This window comes from Ostrea edulis, chromosome 6 (assembly GCF_947568905.1).
Source record: "Ostrea edulis chromosome 6, xbOstEdul1.1, whole genome shotgun sequence".
NCBI lineage: Eukaryota > Metazoa > Mollusca > Bivalvia > Ostreida > Ostreidae > Ostrea > Ostrea edulis.
In genome coordinates this window covers 59,892,097-59,917,543 of record NC_079169.1, presented here as the reverse complement: position 1 = coordinate 59,917,543, position 25,447 = coordinate 59,892,097, and the positions used below count along the sequence as shown (strand labels likewise).

Below are 25,447 nucleotides of genomic sequence, written 5' to 3'. Positions count from 1 at the left end.
GCCATGGTTGAATAAGCGTTTTTTGTGGAGAATTTCATGGTTAATTATTGCAGTTCAAATATTCCTGTTTATGGGTATGTCCAAACCAAAAACAAAACAAAAAAAAATCAAAAATTGAGACTTCCAAGAAAATATAAACAAAGTCAAGAAAATGACGAATATTACAGTATGTATTAAAAGTTATTACCAGGGGGCCATAAGTTCTGCTCTTCAAACGCTCGTGGCTTGTGCTGTATATAAGACAAACACTCGAAAAGTGTATAACTATGGATAATGAAAATTGGTTTTGAAAAATGGATTAGTCTTTTGTAGGAAGAAAAAGCTGCATCACTGGGAAGTGTTTGAGAGTATTGTTCTTAGTGTGTATATAAATCTTTGGAAGAACTAACAGTTGAACAAGAGAAGTAATATATCTTATATGTTCTACGTCAATCCGTCTTTGAGATACTGAATGCTAAGTATTCTGATGGAAGATTATAATGACAATAGCAATGGTGTGAATTTTCTTTGAGCTGCACGAAATAACCTTTCGTTGAGCAAAGATTTAAAAATCAGTGATAATACGACAAATCACAAGAGTAGAGAAAGATGGGCCTGCCCTTGTAATGCCCTCGGAACGAACATCTAGTGCAAAGGCCAAGTGTGGCCCAATGTTACATGTTTGGATTTTCATTTCATTATTCAATGTAAATACGGAGTAAATAGATTGCAAATGATCTTGCAGGCGTTCAATATCCTTAGGTTGGGGTAATTAGAAAGATGTTTTTGATTTGTTCTATTCGCCTGTTTAGAGGTATTTTTTTCCCAATCGATCACTTTGGATTATTATCGCTAAACCAGCAATTAACCATTTTTAACTATTTACTGTTAGGGGGAAAAATTTGTGTGGTAGAAATCCAATTTTTCTTCTTTTTCATTTTTCCTTAAGGTTTCAAAAAAGAAATTCAATTATTCCATTTCATCTGTGAAAAAAAAAATAAGTTCTATCAAAAGAAACATTTGAAAATGTTAATATTGACATTCCCGAACATAGTAACCCATGAGGAATCCTAATTGAACAGAAACTTTGTTCATGTCACAAATGAAGTATAGGGAAAAAGCCACACATTGAACTGCATGTATTAAAGAGAAGCCACATTCATTTTAACATTGAATGCAAAGCAAGCTCCTCCCACTCTTTTACCAACAATTGTGAAGATACTTGATTTGTACGGATACCGATATGAAGTATTTTCCGACAAGTCATCTGCACTTGGTTGCTTCACATACTTTTGGTGAGGGTTATTACTTTGAAGTGTGCTTACCGTAGAAATGTAAATGTTTACCAACAGCTTGCAATTTGAAAAACGCTTTTGTGACCCTGTATGCTTAGTTACAATGAAAACCCCTTCAGATGAGTGAAATAGTAGAAACATATAACGTAATCTTAATTAAGGCTGAATAAATAATAGCTGTTCATTGTTTATGAAATCAAGAGAGGGAAGCTATCCGGGGGCTAATTACAGTGTGATCCGGTACAGGTATTGCTGTCTGTGGTTAGTCCAAAACTGAAGTACATGTACAAGTTCGAAGTTTTGCTTTTGCAGTGTGGTTGAGGGACTGAGAAAATATTAAGATAGTCGCAGTTTGAGTACATGCGTTTTGTCTAGTTTTTTGCGAAAATGTGATTGGTTGGCATTGATTGCATAACAGGGGTTTTCTTCAGTGACGTTTTATAAGAGAGACATAAATAGAAGTGAACTTTATAGGAAACACAGAAAAAAATGAACATTTGATACCCTAGAAAAATTAAACATCCATGAACAAACATTTCAATCATCCCCCTCTTTAGTGAAAGCAGAGGTTACTTTGTCTATCTGTAACACCTTGGTTTCTGAATCTCAAATACTGATCAAACATCAATGAAACTTGGTATGAAGAGTATTTATGACTAGTGAATTGCACCTGTTGTTTTTAAAGTCAGAAGGATTAAGGTCGAGGTCACCTGTTATGAGAATGGCCATTTTTTAAAAAGTCAATGGGTCACATGATAAGAGATGGTTTGGTTTATGGATGAGATCTTGCATACTGTTGGGGCTTACTTTACATGAGGAGTCTTCATGAAATAAGGATGACTCCTTTTGTTTTTTAGGTTAGAAAAGTCAGTATTATTGGAACCTTAACAATTAATATGAAGAGTTTATGACTTAATTTGACCCTCATTGTCATTAAGGTCAAGGTCACATACTGCATTTGAGTGACCAACAGGAAAATGCTTATAGAGCAATTTAAAACTGCCCCTGCCTCTTTTTAATTTATTTCAAATGACGAGTTAGAATTTTGGGTGTCTCTTTGTGAACGAAACCCCAAAACAAGATGGTGAGTACTCATTTTATGCTATTTAATGAAGTGTTAGTGATGATGCATTATGGAAAGAGAGAGAGAGAGAGAGATATCCTAACTCAAGTAGGATTTATATATCACTCTATCAGCATAATTGATCCCCTGTTTGGGTTAATTGCCCAATCCACCCAAACATTTACTAATACTAAATAAGTGAAAACATCTAGTTCAGAGAGCATGGCACCCTGTCCTTGATAACTACCAATCATTGATAATTATTGACTTATTAATCATAGACAATGGTAGGGTTACCCAACCGTGAAGCTTGGACTGGGGTGTTCCAAGTGATTTTTTAAAAGCAAAAATCTTTTGTTTGAGGTGTGAAACATATACTATTAATAAAAGGTTTTTGGATATTGCAATTAGTGTCTGAGCTTTAGCAATGAATTTCAAATGAGAAATCTTTATGACTAAAGGGTGATCTATGTTGTTAGAAGATCAAGGTCACTAAATCACATGTTGAGTGAAATGGTTTCTGGATAATGTATAAATGATCTTTGAGCAAAGCAATGAAATTTCTCATGAAGAGTCTCCAGAACCCCTAGTGGGGTTTTTTTGTTGGTTTTTTTTAAAGGTTAAGGTAAAAAAAAAAAATAATTTCAGGTGATATTTGAATTACTTTTTAAGATTTAGCAATGAAACTTCACATGAACGGTCTCTATTACCCCATCTCCAAAAAATTATATTCTGTATGACTTTTGAGAACAGCTAGGAGATCAATGAGCAATGTCACAGTACAAATAAATATAATATTATGATATAGCCATGGGACTTCACAAAATGTCTGGAGGCATGTATTGACTGTGTTGTATTTTGCAAAGAATTGCCCCCTTGATCTTGGTACATTAGAATTTCATAAGCATAAATGTGGCTTAGGGTAACTTATGGAGTGGAGCGGAGTGGAGTCTCTGTGCTTCATAACCTTATTATCCCCCAACTGCCACTCTTTATTTTATAGTAATGTAAGTCAACACCCTCATCCAGTACAAATAGGTGTGCTGGAATTTGGTTCAATCTGTTTGTTCTACTTTAGTTGCACAGAGTTTGGAAATTATGATAAATAAATGTCAAATGAAATTCCAACAAAAATTATAGCACCAACTTTTCTGGGGGGTTTTAAAAAGAAAAATCCACCATATATTATCAGCATCAAAGTTACCTGATAAATCTTAATTCTTTCAAAAAATCAAAGATATCTTTATTTTATTTTCACAGGGTGTGTTTTGGCCCACAAAGGTTGTATCAATGAGGCTAGAGATGTGTTTGCCCAGGTGCGGGAGGCCACTGCGGATTTCTGCGATGTCTGGCTCAATATTGCACACATCTACGTGGAACAGAGGCAGTATGTAGCAGCTGTACAAATGGTAAAATACTCATGGATTCAAACAGATAACTAATGGCATTACAGTGGAAAAAATATCAGATTATTCTTTGACAGTATTTTTGTTTTTGAAGAAGGAGTATTATCCTGTTCGTAATTTATTCTCTTTTTGATCTTTCATTAATGTTTCTCCTACAGTGAAGAGTCATTTAATGCATGTATAGTGGAGCCTCGTTAATCTGGACACTTTGGTTCCCGGCAAAATCGTCCGGATAAATGAAGCGTCCGGATAACTGAATCACATATTTTTTATCTTTACATAAGTAACCAACATGCTTACTTTATTGATGTGTGGTGAATTAAACACATTCTATCATTGGATTCAACCATTTGCATTAATAAATAAATCATGATAATGTTAACATTTACATGCATTTCAAAGTTCTAAAATTGAAATATACGTGTGCAGTATATTTGCCTATGCTTACATTGTACATGTATATTAGCACTACAAATAAATATACAAAACTGTGTACCTTATGCACTAAAACGAATAATGAAGCACTATATGTAACTATAAATAAATAAATCATTAGTAACTAACATAATCATTTACACTTCAAACATTTCATTACACTTTTACTTCTTGAACAAGTTAAAGAGGCCGGCCATTTCCATCTGTCACGATTCACGGGTTCGGCGGTCTGTCTAAACAATATTCATCGTCCACAGTTGATTTAAGAATTTCGTGTTTGTCATGTCGGTTGACAACATTCTTTAACCAAAATTCTATCTGCCAGAGTTTATATTTCTTATTCTATAATTATCCAAGCCAATATTGGGAGAACAAAATCATTTAAGCTCGTAATATTAAGACCTACTATTGCTTTGATCTAGCCACTCGCATATTTTCATGATGCGATAATAACGGAACAAAACTCGGGTGAAACCAACATTACGGATACATACAAAATTTAATAGTAATTTTCCTTAAAATGGTAATTTTCTCACTTCAACCCAGAGTTTAAACAATTGAAAGCAATAAAACTCTACAACATCGTAACAAGAAACAATCGTACACAGGTACATTCTACATGCGTGACATTCTAAACATTAAAAACTTAATACATATATTTCACGAATCAGCAGTGTAAGATCCATGATGATCAAGACTATAAAATAATATGCTGCAGATTTATTTACAAGATTCAACACTACACGCAATACAGATCTTATGTGCAAAATTTGGCAATACAATGTCTCGACCGACACGTGCTATCTACCTGACATATCATCACACACCACCTAATTAAAGGGAGGTGTTGACAGGGTACAGGTAATTGCTTCAATTAGGCAGTTTGGCTTGTTTTCTTTATAATTTACGCCTTGCTAAAATTGTCCAACACAGACTTTCCCTAAAAAAAAAATACTGTCCGGATTAACGGTACAATTTTCAATGCATTTTAACGTTTTGTAGTAAAAAAATGACCATCCGGAACGCGAATTTTCGGATTAATGATGCAGAATAACGTATAAAAAATCCGTTCCCTAAAAAAATCATCCGGAAGGTGAAGCGTCCGGATTAATGTCGTCCGGATTACCGAGACTCCACTGTATATATATGGAATTGTTATCTTCTTGATTCTTCAATGAAATGTTTTGCTATTTTTAGCAGTAAATGTTTGGGAATTTCTTGAGTTAATAGTCTTGTGTTGTTACAGTACGAGAATTGTTTGAAGAAATTCTTTAAATATCACAACACGGAGGTGATGGTCTATCTGGCGAGAGCATACTTCAAATGTGGACGACTTAAGGAGTGCAAAAACATTCTACTCAAGGTGAGACAGTACTCCCTGAAAATAACACTGTAGGGTGGTAGGCAAAGTACTTTGATGTTTATACTCAAATTGGAAAAAATGAATATAACTGAGAGTTTTTCTGAGGAATGTGTGTTTTGTTTGCTAGGCTCGTCATGTGTCTCCCAGTGACACGGTGCTGCTGTACAACATTGCCTTAGTACAACAGAAGCTGGCCACCTCAATCCTCAAAGACGAGAAGAGCAATCTAAAGACAGTACTCAGTGCCGTCAAAGACCTAGAACTGGCTATCAAGTGAGAGGGCATTTATTTTAAGTAGAGTGTAAGGAGCACATGTTGCCTGCAAGTGCTTTATTATTAAAATATTACATGTTCTGTAGGGTAACAAGAGAAATTGTCACCCCGCTTCGCCTCGGTCAACAATGGTTTTTCAAGGGATGATGGCGCGACAGACCTAAGTTGTTAAAATGGGTAGTGTCAGTTCCATCGCTAAACGTTCAGCATCAATTGTGAATGTTACAGTTCCTCGGAGATGACCTTAAAAATAGATGTCACATGTCATAATAAGTGTGGTACACTAAAGAAACCTCACTGCTTAATGGCTGTAAGCACTGAGCATAGGCCTAAATTTGAAGCTCTTCATCGATCTTGGTGACGTTTCCATATGAGTGAAAATTTCTCGAGAGAGAGAGACGTTAAACAAGATACAATCAATAAATCAAGGGGTGACAATTTCACGTTACCCTACAAAACATGTAAAAAAAAAAAAAAAAAAAAAAAAAAAAAATTGTTACACTGAATGTTTTAAGAATACATTTAACAAAATGAACCATACGCGCAAAGACTCTGCGCAGCTAACAATTTTTGTACTGTTGCTTGTTGCCATGCATTGTCAACCGTTGCTATTTACTGAGGGCGTGATTTATGCACACAGTGGGGCAACACTGCTTTTTAGCTCACCTGAGCTAAAAGCTAAAGTGAGTTTTTCTGAGCGCCCGTTGTCTATCGTCGTTTGTCTGTAAACTTTTTACATTTTCAACTTCTTCTCCAGAACCACTGGCCAATTATAACCAAACTTGGCTAAAAGCATCCTTGGGTGAAGGGCTTTCAAGTTTATTCAAATGAAGGGCCATGCCCCCTTCAAAGGGGAGATGATCACAAAAATAGGGTGGGGTCATTTAAAAATCTTCTTCTCAAGAACCACTGAGCCAGAAGAGCTGAAATTTACATGAAAGCTTCCTTACATAGTGCAAATTCAAGTTTGTTAAAATCATGGCCCCCGGAGGTTGGATGGGGCCACAATAGGGGATCAAAGTTATACATACAAATATATAGGAAAAATCTTCTTCTCAAGAACCACTGAGCCAGAAAAGCTGATATTTACATGAAAGCTTCCAGACATAGTACAGATTCAAGTTTGTTCAAATCATGGCCCCCGGGGGTAGGATGGGGCCTCAATAGGTGATCAAAGTTTTGATTACAAATATATAGGGAATATCTTTAAAAATCTTCTTCTCAAAAACTACTGGGCCAGGAAAGTGGAAATTTACATGAAAGCTTCCTGACATAGTACAGATTCAAGTTTGTTAAACTCATGCCCCCTGGGGCCAAGATGGGGTCACAATAGGGGATCCATGTTTTACATAACTAACAAATAAAAAAAAAATCTTTAAAAATTTTCTCCTTAAGAACCATTGGGCTAAAGAAGTTTACATTTGCAAATAAGGTTCCTGACATAGTGCAGATTCAAGTTTGTAAAAATCATGGTTCCCGGGGGTAGGATGGAGCCAGAGTAGGGGATCAAAATTTTACATACAAATATATAGGGAAAATCATTAAAAATCTTCTGAAAAATCACTGGGCCAGAAAAGTTTACATTTACATGAAAGCTTTCTGACATAGTGCAGATTCTAATTTGTAAAAATCATGGCCCCCGGGAGTAAGTAGGGGCAACAATAGGGATCAAAGTTTTACATACGAAAATATGAGCCAAGGTGACTCAGGTGAGCAATGTGGCCTATGGGCCTCTTGTTAAGAAATGTTTATAAACCAATCAAATTCGTCTTATTTACATGAAAGTATAACAATTTTAAATGTAACTTCACTTTTCGAATGGATGTACATACACTGTACAAAGGGACCTTTTTGTGTCTGCCATGCTTTGCAGGTGACTCAAAATGATCAAGATTATTTTGCTGCATCTGTAGGGGAAACTGGACCCTCTCCAAAATTATACATATTAATATATCAATGAAATATATGGAATAATTGCCTGAATGTCTGCATTTACATATTTTTATATGTATTCATTGTTAAACAATCTGAAGGGAGTAAGAGGGTAGAATGCATTGCTTTGATACAGTATTGACTAACATTTTAAAAAATTTGAATGTTTTGTGGTCACAGATATTTCACTCATCTTTCAACATATGGAGACAGAATGAAGTTTGATTTGAACCAAGCAGCCTCAGAAGCTCGACAGTGCTCAGATCTTCTCAGTCAAGCTCAGTATCACGTGGCTCGAGCTCGCAAGATTGATGAGGCAGAGAGAGAGATGAGAAAGAGGCAAGAGGAGGAAAGGGAGGCAATCCGTCAAAAACATAAGGCTGAACAGGTAATATTGACCACTCATGTTGAACATGTTTTGAAAATAAGTTTTGTAGAAGAAAACATTGTACTGTGTATTAAAAAAGATGTTAAGTTCTTTTACATTGCACTTATACCTGTGTGAGAATTGCTGTAAAGTAGTTTTCATTAGGTAAATTACAAATGTAAGAAAAATTCAAATTCAAGTTTCTTGAAGATAGACTGCAGACATAGAATCTTAGTTTTAATAAATATGAAGTTCATGTACCTGCATTGATTCAATGTGAAAAGGTTTGTCATTTGTATTGTTTGTTGCAAACAGATGGAAAAACAGAAAATCAAGGAAGAAATGGATAAGAAGTTGATGGAACAGAGAGCCAAGTTTGTGGAGAAAGCCAAAAAGATATCCATGCTTGAGCCTGACGCAGACGAAAGGCCGAGAAAATCAGGATCAAAAGTACATATAGGAATGGGGTGTGGGGGTGGATTCAAGGGCTCTGGGGGTGGACTCGAGGGATGTGGGGATGGGCCGTTTGAAAGCAGACTGGGAATTCTCTTTTTAGTGGAAAGGATAACTTGAATTTGCTACCTTAATCCTTTTTTTTAATATATATTTTCTATCTGATTAGTGAATGTTTAATTTTCTACTTGCAATATATTGTTATTCTGGCTTGATTATCTGAATGGGGTCCTTGTTTCACAGAATACATTGAAACAAAAGAGGTCTATTTATTTTCCTAATAGAAAGATTGATTTAAGCTTGAAGGAAGATTAATTTTTGAGGTGATTTTATTTTGTTCCTTTTCTTCTTTATTCAGAAAGGTAAAAAGCAAGATGATGGGGACTTTATATCAGACGGCAGCAGTGATGAGAGACCGAGAAAAAAGAAGAGACGAGGATCAGACACAGAGAATGATGATGGGGAGGGACGCAGGAAGAAGAAAAATAGGTAATTGTGTTTTGGAAGAGAGACTTGGAAGTACAGGGAGAGGTACTTCCTTCTTTGATTTTCTAAGGAAAACATTTTGTAACAATTGTGCCACAGCTGTGCATTTTTTGTTCAGAGGTTAGTTCATTGGGTTGGAGAGTACCTTACTTCAGAGCACAAAATTGTAATGGTTATACAGAAATCATAAACTAGACTTTAATTTACGATTTATCAATCATCTTCAGTGAAAACGGACATTGAAGGGAAAAAATTGCATCACAGATTAGAATGTAAAAGAAATGTTTATGTCCAACTTTTAACATGAGTAAGCAGGGTTTGCCATGAAAAGTTGAGTGACTGTCCATATATCCAGCTAATTTTTCTGGTCTGATAAGTCATCCTCCTTAAATATTTACCTGTTTTGGCAAATAAATTTCAAAATTTTGTGGTCTGTTTTAAACATGAATCATAACAGATTGCAAAACATTCTCAGTGAAGTGTTTTTATTGTGCATCAATGGCTTTTTGGGTTTTAATAATAATAATATCATATTTATATAGCACCCTTTTCATACACTATGTACGCTCAAAGGTGCGTAGTATGTTGACATTCATGGCTATGTGAGTTATTTAGTTTTGGAGTCACGTAGTATGTTGACATGCATGGTTTTGTGAGTTATTTAGTTTTGGAGTCGCATAGTATGTTGACATTCATGGCTATGTGAGTTATTTAGTTTTGGAGTCACGTAGTATGTTGACATGCATGGCTATGTGAGTTATTTAGTTTTGGAGTCGCGTAGTATGTTGACATGCATGGTTTTGTGAGTTATTTAGTTTTGGAGTCGCGTAGTATGTTGACATGCATGGTTTTGTGAGTTATTTAGTTTTGGAGTCGCGTAGTATGTTGACATGCATTGCTTTGTGAGTTACTGGCATTTAGTTTTGGAGTCGCGTAGTATGTTGACATGCATGGCATTGTGAGTTATTTAGTTTTGGAGTCGCTTAGTATGTTGACATACATGGTTTTGTGAGTTATTTAGTTTTGGAGTTGCTTAGTATGTTGACATTTCTTCTTACATCAGCTCATACAGATCTGTCAGTTATGGAGGAATTTCACACCAGAGAAATCTGATATCGATGGAAAGTGGGAGATGTGTACAATAATATTTCAAAATTGAAAACTTTCAAATGAACCTTATTTATTGAATAATGCAGTTTTAGTAGTAAGTAATCTGGAAAAACAATTTAAAACCCCTGGGAAAAACAATTTAAAACCCCTGTTCAACTTGAACTCAGATCAGCAGTCAAAATGTTACCCTGCTAAGCACGGTTAGATTTGAGGAAATAACACAATGGATACTGTACAGGGGAAAATAACTTGACGCAGTGAAAATATTCGCTATATTCACGGTGTAGATAGATCTGTGAAAATATTCGCTATATTCACGGTGTAGATAGATCTGTGAATTTAAGAAACAGTGAATATTCGCTATATTCACGGTGTAGATAGATCTGTGAATTTAAGAAACAGTGAAAATATTCGCTATATTCACGGTGTAGATAGATCTGTGAATTTAAGAAACAGTGAATATTCGCTATATTCACGGTGTAGATAGATCTGTGAAAATGTTCGCTATATTCACGGTGTAGATAGATCTGTGAATTTAAGAAACAGTGAATTAGTTTGATTTTGAGAAGCACATTTTTTATATATGAGTCTAGGCTACCAGAATTATTGCGTAGTCATTCAATAAAATACACATAAAGTGTTTGTATTAAATCTGACATACTTGTTATTTGAAATACTAGTATATTCAATGTCATGTTTTCCATGAATTCAAATAAGAATATGATGATTTGAGTTGATCTTTAAACACCTGTTTAGATAACCGAAACTAGCTGCTTGATCACTCTAAACACAAATGGCTTATTTACAATGAGCTACCTTATTAGATAAAAAAATGTAGCTACCTTATTAGATAAAAAAATAATTTAATGCAGAGTTGTCGTTCTTGCTACACGATGGGTTTAAATACAATGAGAGGAAACCCCCATTTTTACAAATTTGCGAATTCATCAAACCATGATGGTGTCAAAGGAGAGAAAGAGGTGAAAATTACAACCTGTGAAATTCATCCCATGTTTTGTCTATTTAACGCTTCATTTAATAGCAATACCCTACAATACCCTACATAAGCTTGTGTCGGGTTTGAGAAGTACCACAATGCTGTTTTCTTTTTCAGAAAAAGAGCCCAGAGAGGTGGAGGGGAAAATTCTGATGATGAAGGAGGCGAGAGGCGATCACGGGGGAAAAAGAGGAAGGAGAGCAAGGTGAATACAGAGAGGCTCACAGAAAAACAGCGACGGAAAATCCGATCCAAGGCCATCATCTCCTCCAGCGAGGATTCCGATTCAGATGGAGGAAAGAAACTCAAAATTGCGTAAGTCCTCTGTGGTTATATGATATTTTGTTAAATTCAATATCAGAAGAATTACTGTGCAAATGAAAATTTGCTTGTGGCTCATTTTTTGAACACTGTGTAGTAACCCTTTTATATAACTGTTAGTAAAAAAATTCTTCTTGGAACATTGTAACTATGTCCGAATTTGATATCATTGACTCACATGTATGAACTTTACATTTCTTGATTTTCTGTTTATTTCACTCTAATAAACACACAAGGATGCTGTCATATAGCTTCATACACATATGCATTTTATTGAGAAAACTGAAATCATCCCAAAGTAAGCAACACAAAGGTACAGAAACAGTCACATTTTTATAAAAGATTTCCATTATCTAAATTATATGGTGGTGTTGGGAATCAATAGAAAATTTAACAATTAGTTTTATTAGGTCACCTAAGTTACTCTGTTGACGAATTACCATTGGTCTTTGTCTGTCGTCATCCATTAAGAATTTTACATTTTTAATTTGTATGTAACTACAAGGTCAATTGTTACCATTTTTGGTATGAAGCATATGTAGGATAAGAGGAATATAAATTGCGAAATTTCTGTGGAACCTTCTGTTTTCTTAACTTCTCTCTCTTCCTCTCTCTCTTTCTCTCTCAAATCCCACATACCTTCAGCTTATATGCTTTGTTTCTTTTTTTGTTTTTTGGGTTTTTTTCCCCTCTGGATATAATATTAATGTATATCTGATGTACCGGTATGTGCACAAAAAAATGAAGAAAAAAATTGTGAAATTTATTACCTTACCACTCCTGGGACCTCATGGGTGGGGCCAAATATGCCTAAAAAGGCCATATTTTTATAAACCATCTCTACTCCCACACATTTGGGCAAAAACTAAATGCATGGATATGATGTCCATGAAGCCCTCTACTTGGATCGGGAAATTCGTGGCCCCTAGGGCGGGGCCAATATGGCCATATAATGACAATGTATTAGATTTTGGAAAATCTTCTCTATTCCCATATGTATTTGAGAAAAACTATATGCATGGTTATGATGTCCATGAAGCTCTCTCCTAAGTTGTGAAATCCATGGCTCCTGGGTCAATGGTTCAGGCCCTTGGGCAGTGCCAATATGGCCATACTGTTAAAATATATCAAATCTTAGAAAATGTTCTCCATTCCCAGATATATTTGAGAAAAACTAAATGCATAATTATGAAGCTCTATACTGAATTGTGAAATTTATGACTCCTGGGTCGGGGGTTTTCAGGCCCTTGGGCAGGACCAATATGGTCATATGATAAAAATGCATAAAAAAAATTATTTATTCCTCTCTACTTTCACAGTCATGGGAGATAAACTAAATGCATGGTTATACTGTCTGTAATAATGTCCTCTTCTTCATGGACACGGTTTTTTTTTATGGGGGGGGGGGGGGGGGGGGGGCAAAATGATTTATATGCCTCAAACTTCAATTTTTCCTTCTTCTGTAAATGAATAGGAATTGTATGCATATTTTGAAAGATCATGAATATGTGCACAAAGGAGCTTATGTTTACCCTTAAATGCAAAATATGAGACTCCCTGTATGGGCTATGATACTTGGGTGACTGTTAAGGCCCTTGAGCCTTTTGTTGAAGTAATTGGGTGGGTATTTTGGTTCAATTTTTAGTTCACCTAAGCTGAAAGCTCAAGTGTTTTTCTGATCGCCTGTTGTCCGTCGTATGTCTGTCTAGAAACTTTTTACAATTTCGACTTCTTTTCAAGAAGCACTTGGTCAATTTAGACCAAACTTGGCAAAAAGCATCCTATGGGTGAAGGGCTTTCAAGTTTCTTCAAATGAAGGACCATGTACCTTCAAAGGGGAGATAATCACAAAAATGTAAAAATGGGGTGGGGTCATTTAAAATTCTTCTCAAGAACTACTGGGCCAGAAGAGCTGAAAACCTGGAGGTTGGATGGGGACACAAATGGGAATCAAAAGTTTTACATGTAAATATATAGGGAAAATCTTTTAAAATCTTCTTCTCAAGAACCACTGGGCCAGGAAAGTACAAATTTACATGACATCTTCCTGATGTACATGTAGTGCAGATTCAATTTTGTTAAAATCATGGCCTCCAGGGGTAGGATGGGGCCACAAGAGGGAATCAAAGCTTTACATACAAATATATAGGGAAAAATCTTTAAAAATATTCTGAAGAACCACTGGGCCAGGATAGTACAAATTTACATGACAGCTTTCTGACATAGTGTAGATTCAAGTTTGTTAAAATCTTGGCCCTAGGGGTAGGGTGGGGCCACAATAGGGGATCAAGATTTTACATACAAATAGATAGAGAAAATCCTTAAAAATCTTTTTCTCAAGAATATTGGGCCAGAGAAGTTTCAATTTACATGCTTCCTGTCACAGTGTAGATTCTCAAGTTTGTAAAAATTATGGCCTGGTGGGTAGTTTGAGGCCACAATAGAGATCAAAGTTTTATATGCAAATACAGTGGAACCCCGTTATTACGTTCCCCCTTTATTACGTTAGTCCGCATATTACGTTGGAATTTCAAAGCACAAAACCATTTCTTAACAAACCTATATAAAATAGACCTCGTTATTACGTTGTCCTAAAATGCCGGGACTCGGTATTACGTTGTAAATATTCCGACAAAAACGTAATAAACCCCTAATTATTCAATAGTGATTCTCAAAATAATAAGCCATTCACACCTTGACTGCCTGAGGCAGTCACCACGTAAATTTCCTGGTCTGTTTGGGGATTAGAGACGCTTGACTGATCACGCTTCGATAGATCTAGCGACATCAATACAGGTGAATACCCCGTATAGAAGCCAGTGATAAACAATTAAATAATGTTTATTTAGAAATTGTACTCTATGAAATTTACTTCATTTTTCATATTTTGATAATCAAAGAAATAATTTCTCAACCAACTGCGTGTTCAGCATAGTGTGATTACCTTCGCTATTAAAACTCTATTCACGGACAGCTTTGGTACCAAACAAGAAAGACAAAATTTATCGTAGCAATGTTACAACACCTTGGGTAACTGCTTGGACATAGGTGACTAAAGGTGTTCAATTAAAAAAAAATTGTTCGTTGTTTGGACATGCAGCTTGGGTGTTCGTAAATCTCGTCCATACATACACCTATCTATCGGCCGATTTGTGCATGGCATTTACCTCAGTGAATATTTTAAAATCCCTTGATGCGCACGTGATTTTAGTGCCATCATTTAGCGTTATAAATGAAATCTTCGTGCATCATTATATTTTTTTTTTATGTGGAGTGCGCTTAAATTGTTTTCCGTGCATGTTTATCGTTGGTGAGAAGTGTGCGTTTTGTGTCTATAGTTTTGTTGTTTTTTGGGTGGTTTTTTTTTTTTTTTTATTGTGTTGTGTATTGTGTAATTAGAGAACTTAATAAAAACGATGTTTTGTTATTTTGTAATACGAATGTTGAATACGAACCGGAACGAGTTATTGAGAGAAATTTACATGAACGCATTGTTTTAAAGTTGAACAAAATGGCGGTCCAAACGAATTCAGAAAAAGCAACGTTTATCAAAACATCCTTATGTATCCTACACCGAAATAAAGAAAAGGGATAAGAACATGAAGAATTACGGACATTAAAGATAAGATGTAAATAAAACAAAGTATCATAGTCTTTTAAACAAAGAAACAGTAAAGATATATTCACACACCCCTTCACGGAGTACCAACGGACGATATACAATTTCCAAATGATATTTTTAACGGATTTAACTGGGAACGTTTATTACGTTGCCCCCGGTATTACGTTATTTTATCGTGACAAAATGGAAAACGTAATAACGGGGTTCCACTGTATATAGGAAAAATCTTTGAATATGGGCCAAGGTGACTCAGGTGAGCAATGTGGCCCATCTGCCTCTTTAATGAAATTGGTACAAAGAAAGATCACAATGTTGAGCTGTGCATATTGCAAGGAAAATGCTCTCCATTGTTTTTAAAGGAGTTGTGGCCCTTGGACTTAATTTTTTTTCTATTTAAAATTCTTTTGTCTTCGCAACTCCTCCTAAACCCTTTGGGGGATTTTGATGAAACTTGGTACAAAGGAAGATCACACTGTGGAGCTGTGCATATTGCAAAGGGAATGCTGCACCACTATTTTTGAAGGAGTTATGGCCCTTGGACTTAGATTTATTTTATGGAAGTACCTTGTCTTCGCAACTCCTCTGAAACCCTTTAGTGGATTTCAATGAAACTTAGTACAAAGGAAGATCACAATGTGTTGATGTGCATATTACAAGGGGGAATGTTGTCCTACTATTTTTGAAGGAGTTACAGCCCTTGGACTTAGATTTGTTTAATGCAATATACATTGTTATTGCAACTCCGATGAAGTCCTTTTGTGAATAATCCTTTCTTACTTTTTCAAATTGCTGGGTCAATAATGTATGCGGGCGTATCATGTACTGGTTTAGCGGTGCCCTATTTTTTTTCTTGGGGAGGGGGGGGGGGTAGTAGTGGGGATTAGCTAATTATGATTATACTTAAAAACTATAGCACCTGGGATTGGTAGTTTATATTTACTACCTTGGGACTGGGGATATAGTTTTTTACAAACATATCTCGCATTTTAATTACATGTAGCAAGGTGCATCACAAAGTATTGTATTTTTGCAATATTATGCGAGTCCATTGTTACAGTAGTATATCAGTGACCTAATGTCAAGCCTAAGCAGTGATGTATAAGATGATATCCCTCGTCTTACAACAAAAACTGCCAAATATGATGACTTTTGCAAGAAATATTGATTTTCATTTAATGTTGCAAACAATTTTAAGATACAGTATTTTACACTTCAAGTTTTCGTCAATGCAATTTTACTGTTATTGCAACTGTCAAAAATATTTTTGAACAATGTCCATTATCAGAATACATAGATTTAAAACTAGTAACATCCTCATTGTGTTGAGCCGGAATTCAATAAAAGTGACATTCAAGAAACTGTTCTATAGAAAACGATCCCCACCAGATATTGATTAGCCAATATATGACTTACGCTGGAGTAGTATTTCTGTGGCATCAGAGAACGTCAGTGTTGGAGACATCTTTAACAGTTGCTAATGAGGGATTTGTCTTGACCATAAGCTTGCAGACCCACAAGTGATGATGCCTTTTATTATTAGTTGTAGTAATCAATAGGAAAACTCAAAATGAACCAAGCCTCCAATATCTCGAAGACAATGGTGCATATAACAAGAGTCTCGTTAACAGTACTTCAGCAGGATTCTAGATCTGCATCATACGATCTAGTGTAATGCTTAGAAAGCTGTTAGTTAGCATGTAAATACATGTATATTCAAGTTGGTATATATATTAAGAATTTTCTATTTATTTTTTTTTATATATACATAAACAATGCACAAAATAAAGTAAATCTGACTACTGAAAATCTTTATATGCGTCATTGATCATATTATGGCGAGTTTCCTTCTTTTTCATTTCTTAGTAGTGGTGGAACCATTACAATGTTAGGGGTGGCTATTGGGGTGAATATGATACAGGGTTGTTTTTTTTAAATTTAGATTGAACTTTAGAAGTTTATGTTTGTCTTCAAGCTATATACATTGCAGATTTAGTTGATAAATATATTTTTATGATTAAAGTTTGTTTGCAAATAAGATACTCTAGAGTCCAAATTTCGCTATGATTTGATGCATATTATGATTATTTTAAGAAAACATGCCTAAATGACTCAGATGGATGTTCTAATTTTTTAGATAAGAAAAATATTTATGAAAATTCTAAATGTTATTTGCTAATATTTTTTAAATCCACGGATAAAATCTTCAAACAACATATCAGTTAGAAAAATAAAATATCAGAGAAATATATTTTTTTTAAAATGAAATGAAATGGTCAAAATTCAGAAATATTACAATTTTTCAAATTTGAACCAAGCCCAATCGGATATATAAAAATGTAGTCATTGAGAACACTGTAATCAGAAAACTACATTCCCTTGATGTAAAATGGTTTACGAATTAAACAAATTTATGAAGGAAACTAATTTCTTGATGAACAGTACATACAATTAGCAACAATATCATTATTTTAGTAATTTTTATCATTTTTGATCAGGATCAGTACTTTTCTCTCACGTTTGAATATAGTGATTACCTCTGAAATTTGGTCATTTCGTTTCATTTTCTTTTTATAATGTATTTCTTTGATACTGGGGTATATCTCTTTTCTAACTGATTATGATTTTTGAAGATTTTATTTGTAGATTTAAAAAATATTAAAAAATAACATTTTCAATTTTCATAATTTTTTTTTTTTTTTTTTTTTTTTTTTTTTTTTAAACGCTCATATCTGAATCTTTTAAGCAAGTTTTATTAGATATTCATAGAGATATATTATTAGATATTCATATCATGCACCAAATCACAGCAAAATTTGGACTATAGAATCGCTTATTTTGCAAACAAAACACATATTTTATCAATCTGGAAAAAATCACAAGAAATTTGTATAAAATAATTCAGAGCTTGTATCACTCTTTTGATGGTGAAATCATGCTTCATAAGAGGTGTTTTAACGAGCCATTAACTAAAATTTTAGTGTAATGAGCTACCTTGATATATAAATTGCCCAAGGCGTGATGTGGATCATGTTTATCTTGTAATTTGTTTTTGAGGGTTTTTTTTTCTTTATTCAAAAAGAAGAAGAAAATGTATGATAATGTAGATGTTTTATAAAAGTTTAAACATAAGGGGGAAAAAAAACATTTTGGTGCAGATTTCTCCTTATTTTAATATCGAAATCATGCTGCAATAAATATTTCGTAACACTTCTAGTATACCGGTCCCCAAAATATGGTGCCAAAATAAGTGCCGCCAAAGGCGGTTTAGTGTGTGTGTGTATATATATATTTTTATATATATAATAAAGAAAAATTAGAACGCTGCAAATAACTCAACCGGTTTTATATATATATATATATATATATATATATAGTTTGTAAATAAAGAATTCGGTATTTGATACAGTAAATACATCCAATAATAAAAGTCAAGAAACACAAAACTCGAATAACATTTCACTGTTAGCGCTTTCGGCTTTAATGCCTCTTCTGAAGAGGCATTAAAGCCGAAAGCGCTAACAGTGAAATGTTATTCGAGTTTTGTGTTTCTTGACTTTTATTATTGGATATATATATATATAAAAGTTTTATTAGATATATATTTTATATATATATATATATATATATATATATATATATATATATACAATCACATAGATATTTACATTTATATAATTAAGAGATGGTTAGTCAGTGATATGTAAATCTCCCATGTCATTTGTATACTAAAGATCTAGTGATATTCTGATACTCTTCTGTAATCATTTCAAAGTTATTCGATTCTTTTTATTTTGAAATACACTTTTATAGCATATTTTCAAATGAAACCCCATAGAACTATACCGTGTCCATATCAGAGCTTTTATTAAGATCCCTGAAAATTCCGAGTTTTCCAGAATCACCTGCACTTATGTACATGTATCTGGTAGATATCTGGTAAATACTTATACTGAATTTTATATTTCTGGTTTAACTTGTATCTGGTAGATATCTGGTAAATACTTATACTGAACTTATATTTTTGGTTTAACCTGTATCTGGTAGATATCTGGTAAATATGCATACTGAACTTATACTTCTGGTTTAACATGTATCTGGTAGATATCTGGTAAATACTTATACTGAACTTATATTTCTGGTTTAACCTGTATCTGGTAGATATCTGGTAAATACATATACTGAACTTATATTTCTGGTTTAACATGGATCTGGTAGATATCTGGTAAATATGCATACTGAACTTATATTTCTGGTTTAACATGCAAGGATAAAATCCCAGATGGCATTGTCACAGAATTGGTTTGAAAATGAAAGTAAAGAAAGAAATCAAACATGATAAGGACTCTGTCCACCAAAATAGACATATGTGCCATTTTAAGAAAAAAATCCTATACTACTCAGTTGTTATTCTCAGTTTGATCAAAATAGCATAGAACTGGAATTATGACACCATAAACATGTATAGCATAGAACTGGAATTATGATATCATAAACATGTATAGCATAGAACTGGAATTGTGATATCATAAACATGTATAGCATAGAACTGGAATTATGACACCATAAACATGTATAGCATAGAACTGGAATTATGACACCATAAACATGTATAGCATAGAACTGAAATTATGACACCATAATCATGTATAGCATAGAACTGGAATCATGACATCATAAACATGTATAGCATAGAACTGAAATTGTGATGCCATAAACATGTTTTTTCATCACTTTCTGTGATTTTGACATAAATGACTATTTTTTTACCCAGTTTTTCTTCTAGAAAAGATCAAGTGGAGGCTTGGATGAACTTTATATGAATATACCATAGACTTATGTGATGGAAAAATTATGTTTGTCTGAGACTGACTCCTATGCTTTCTGAAAGAAAAGAAAAAAACATTTACTAATTGAACTTCAGTTAATCTGAACTGTGATGGGTAGAATTGTAGTTACTCTCAATATATTGTATGTGTAAATTCTTGTAGGGCAAGCAGTGGAAGTGAGGATGAAGCTGGTGAAGGCATTGGTAAAAGAAGGAGGATAATGTCAGACAGTGAAAGTGATGCTGGAAGTAGGAAATCTGGGTCAAGATCCCGTAGCAGGTCAGGTTCAAGAAGCAGATCTAGGAGCAAGTCTGGATCAAGAAGGTCAGGAAGTGAATCTGGTGCCAGCAGGAAATCAGGTTCTAGATCCAGATCTGGATCTCGCTCCCGTTCCAGATCACCCTCTGGATCTAGGTCTAGGTCAAGGTCAGTATCCCGCAGCAGATCCAGGAGTGGCTCTCCAGCTAGGAGTGGCTCTCCAGCTAGGAGTGGAAGTGGATCCCCTGCCAGATCACGTTCAAGGTCGGCCTCTAGATCCCGATCAGGCAGTCCTGCTAGAAGTGGAAGTCCAGGATCAGAGGGGCAGAGGTCACCAGCTAATTCAGATGGAGGAAGTGGAAATGAAGGTGGCAGGTCAGGTGGAGAGGAAAGTGATTGAATATACGAAAAACTTTTTTTATCAAAATGTTTCTACACATTTGAAGATGATTATTTGCAGAAGTGGAGTAAAGTGCAGGTTTTAGCAAAATGTTTGCAGCCTGTAACAATGTGATTTTTTGTACTCATAAATATATTGAGAATTTATGCATTGTGAATATATTGATTAAGGAGGAATTTGTATATTGTGAACATTTTATGTAACAGCTGTGTAGCAAGTAACGTGGCTTAAAATGCTTGTTGAGATTTTATAAAAGTGTAAAAATTGTGAATAAAATGTTACATAACTCTGTAATAAATTGAAAACTTCACATCCTATTGTTTTTGTAAGTGAAGTTACCGAATGAAATTTATTAACTGTCACAGATGGCTATTGTTGACATGACCATTAAGTGGGAGTTATAAATATCTTCAAGTTACAAATGCAAACTGTTGTTTGGGATAGTGTATTTTCTTGATTGTCCACCAATCAAACTGTAGCTGCAGCAGCTAGCGGCATCAGAAAATTTTCAGAGTGGTTCCTGCTATGTTTGACATCCTGTTCGGTCAGCAATCAATGGATATTATGTGTCAATTTAGTAGTTCTAAGGACAGTTATTGATTTTAAATCGTGTTTTGAGCTGTTGACAGTTTCCTAATGAAATAACATCTATTAGCTGGTAAGTAAGATTAAATGACAAGTGATTCTTTACAGATGTAATTTTGTGCATGATATTGTCACAAAACAATGAAAATTAATGTGTAATATCTATTGGAGAATGGAAAGATTAGAATAATGGTTTGAATTGTAAGGATCATTTTCAATTGAAGAAAAAATTGATTTCTTTTGACAACATAATTTTATGGTTTTTGTCAGAATATTTTGATGATAATTTGTGAAAATTCAGCAAAACCTAATTTCCAATAAAATCAACTAGTATAATATTGCGTTCATTCTTAGCTGTATTTCAAGTATTTTAGCCTTGAGATGGAGATTTTATAAGATTTTGATTCAGTGATATGAGTTGAGAAACAATATTCTCTGGAAAATATATAATGATTGGATATTGATAATGGGGAAAGTTTTGTTTCCTTAGTATAAGGCTTGCTTTTATCGAAAGATGAAATGTACTTTCATCACAATTTTTTCCCCAGTTTCATCATTTTTCAAGCCAACTTGACAGCAGTAAATGGCATTAGGAATTTATTGTCATTGATAGAGATGTGTGGATATGGCACGGACATGACATAGTGTGTTGCATGAATCAGTTTGAAAATTTTCAGAAAGGTTAATTTTTACACATTGATGTACTTTATGAAGTGGGCATGTTTTCAATAATAATAGAAAATAATTATATGGGGAGGGGGGGGGATTGGGCACCTGTTACTTCTGCTCACAGGTACATGTATTGTGCCAAAAACTCATTTATCTTGTACAGCGTTTCTTAAGATGTTCCAGAGACGCGTCATATGGAATGGAGGTCGTGTGATGGACAGGAAATAGCAATATTGTAATCAATACGCCCAGTTCCTCGTTTATATATAGATCCCTTAGACAATGTATGTAGAATGGGATTTGGCAATATTACTATCAGTTAATTGGCAAACACTTGATCCGCGCATTATGCTGTGAAAATCATTATTTTTTGTAGGCGGATGTTGACTTGATTGAGCTATCGATGGATTTCTCTTTTAGTATAAACCACGCTTATGAGAGCTTAATGCTGGAAAGGGAAGATATACAAGCCTCAAACATAATTTGTTTCCGTGCGAGACTTGAGTATTATATTGCCTGGTATTTTAAACACTTGCAGTTCTCAAAGTACGTAATAGCACCACAAATTACGCTTGACGGGTATGATTGATTGGGGTTTTCCGCCACACTCAACAATTTTTCAGTTATTGGTGGCGCCCAGTTTTTATTGGTGGAAGAGAGAACCCAGATACAATGTAACTGGGAAGAGACCACCGACCTTCCGAAAGTAAACTGAAACTTCGCGTTTCTCATTTACCGGCGCGAGTTGGTTGGCGGGTATGTGAGTTATGGTACTTTTATACTGTCAAGGGGGGGGGTGTTTTATTGTTTTACGTCCCTTCGAGAATTTTTTTCTCTTATATTCTATACCTCACCAGCTGTTGTGAGTAGAATGTCACCAGTGTTAAAGGTGTGGGCGATTCTCCTCATTCTACCGCTCACGGAAACTAGAAAAGTTTGGGCATGTTTATTTCACTTGTAAATTATCAAGTTCATTGTTTAAGATTTACATTTCCAAGCTTTTGCCTTTGATGTCTTTACAATTATAACGATATCCATTTCCTTATAAACCCGCTGTATCCGTCAATAATGCTCGTACGAATCTTTATAAACCAGTGGCGTAGCTTCCATTGAGGCAACCGAGGCAGCTGCCTCGGTAAAAAAAACAACAACACCTTTTACATTGTTAAAATGTCGATAGCTTCTGGGGGGCACAGCCCCCCCCCCCCCCCCCCCCCGACCCCCTGCCTCGGTAATATTCGAACCCAAGCTACGCCTATGTTAACGTACATGTACATCTATTTTAACGGCTGGAAATTCCGACTGAAATGAAAGCAGAACGTAAATATTTGAAGTAAACTTCATTTTTGACAATATTTGAGGATATGAACTGCAGCACTTCACGCCGGTATACTTTTCATGGATGAAAGCGCAGCCATTCATAACCGTGTATTTTCATAATTCTTAATTCTAAAAAGTAGTTTGATAATTCAGTGGCGGATTTAGAAGGTGTTGCGACGCTCCCTGTGGATCCAGGTTAGAATATGTCCTCAGTACCCCTTGTTTGTCGTAAGAGACGAGTAAATGGGGCGGTCCTTTGGATGAGACCCGCAAAAACCAAGGTTCCGTGTCACAAAAAGTGTAGCACGATAAAGATCCCTACCTGCTCAAAGGCCGTAATCGCCGAGCATAGGCCTAAATTTTGCAGCCCTTCACCGGCAATGGTGACGTCGCCATGGAGTGAAAAATTCTGGAGAGGGACGTTAAACAATATCAATCAATCTTGCCAATTTTCGAGCGGAAAGGTTACAAGAGAGGACACACCTCCCTTTGAAAATTTTCTAGGTCCGCCCCTGTAACCATATGTATAGTATACATGTAAGTTGATAGATTGATTGTATATTGTTTGTATTATATTTTATTTATCGTGCCACACCTACTGTGACACAGGCTCTGTTTTTACTGTCTCATCCGAAGGACCACCCCATTTACGCGGGTTACGGAATTTTTCTGCAATGTTAGCTACCTTCATCACCCGATAAAACAACAAAGAACGCATTTTATTGTTTGAATAACGTGGGTTTTTTTCGGGGTGGTGGGGGGGGGGTCTTTTGATAACTAATAGGATATATCAGTTACATGGATAACCGAGTTATAATTCACCAAGTTTTAGTTTTCTCATTCGCTGTTAACACAACGTAGAGAACATATTAAACAAACATTCAAAAACAATATTCACGCATACACAAGTAATTCTTATAAATATGTATCACAATCTTGATGATGAATAAGTATAATAATAGACTATATATACATTTAACCCGGAGGGTTTACTCTCTCGGTAATTAATTGTATGTATTTACACAATTTTAAAAGTAATTTTTCATTTTTGGTTGCAAATAGATTATGTATAATATTAGGTCTAGTACGAAATATTTCTGGTATATAATGTCGCCTAATGTGCTTTAGAGCAGGACAAATAAGAATATAATGCATCTCGTCTCCAATATCAGAACTGCAAATATTACATTTTCTTTAATTTCGATCTATATTTAGCCACCTTCCCGTTTCTATGGGTAATTAAGGTCTTCCGTAGCAACGGAAGACCTTCTACTTAATTAAGGTCTTCCGTCTCCTGCGGAAGACCTTACTATTATTGTTCGCGTTCTTCTTCTTCATTATTAAGGTCTTCCGTCTCCTGCGGAAGACCTTACTATTATTGTTCGCGTTCTTCTTCTTCATTATTATTATTATTATTTTCCTTGGTAGTACACGCGTTTTTCTCAGCCATTTCTCGATCGATTTTCACGAAATTTTCAGGAAAGATGTCTTTTGGTGACGAGACTTTGCTTGCAAAATTTCGTGCTTGACGTCACTTCCGGTCAGGAGTTATCTCTCTTTTAGTGACTTTTTGAAGGGCCTTGTTGTCCACACATCTCCTCCGTTAGTTTTGAAGCTAGAGTCTTGAAATTTCTACACAAGATAGAGTAAACATTTTAGAAGATTTGTGGGGGATTCGATTTTACCGGAGGCGATTTGCCTAAACGCTCGCCTGGACCTGAAAAAATGGATGCCAAAATTTGTCGCCGATTTCGGCGATTTTTGACCTTTGATCTCCAATATCTTTTTTCTTGCAAATATTTTGTTAAGACATGTAGAACAAAAGTTGTGCACATTTACGAGATCTTTTCGAAAATAACAAGATTTAGGGGCTAGCCCCTTCAATTAGGGATCTAGAAGGGCTCAAAGTCTAGATCAAATATCTCAAAAATCGTTAATATTTTGGTATAAGTCAAAGAACAAAAAATGTTCATCTCAACAATCCAAATCTATTCATATAAAAATTTAGGTCATATGTTACGTAATAAGGGATTTTAAGGGCCAAAACCATAATTTTTTTACCCCTTGTATCTCGAAAACGACAAATATTTTGAAAAGCAATAAAGAACAAAAGTTGTTCAGAATGGTGATCTGAACAATATGCATATTTCGTTTTTACCCTATGTGGCCCCGTTAGGGAGCTACAGTTTGGCCCCTAAAAATTACTTCTAGAAATAACTCGAGAACGGTAAAGAATTTCTAAATACTTGTTGAACAAAAAATGTTTGAAATGTCATGACCTTTCTTA

At 34.9% G+C, this 25,447-nt stretch overlaps 1 protein-coding gene across 1 annotated transcript in view; it reads left to right on the top strand.

Annotated features, from left to right (window-relative positions):
- LOC125683904 (RNA polymerase-associated protein CTR9 homolog) overlaps window positions 1-20,896 on the top strand; it is a 53,300-nt gene extending 32,404 nt beyond the window's left edge. Inside the window, exons 16-23 of the mRNA XM_048925441.2 lie at window positions 3,598-3,746; window positions 5,425-5,541; window positions 5,669-5,814; window positions 7,927-8,134; window positions 8,429-8,563; window positions 8,925-9,055; window positions 11,277-11,474; window positions 20,091-20,896. Of these exons, the coding sequence (XP_048781398.1) occupies window positions 3,598-3,746; window positions 5,425-5,541; window positions 5,669-5,814; window positions 7,927-8,134; window positions 8,429-8,563; window positions 8,925-9,055; window positions 11,277-11,474; window positions 20,091-20,586 (1,580 nt within the window). The 3' untranslated portion in view covers window positions 20,587-20,896. The remainder of the gene's footprint in view (window positions 1-3,597; window positions 3,747-5,424; window positions 5,542-5,668; window positions 5,815-7,926; window positions 8,135-8,428; window positions 8,564-8,924; window positions 9,056-11,276; window positions 11,475-20,090) is intronic.
- Window positions 20,897-25,447: the final 4,551 nt, after the last annotated feature.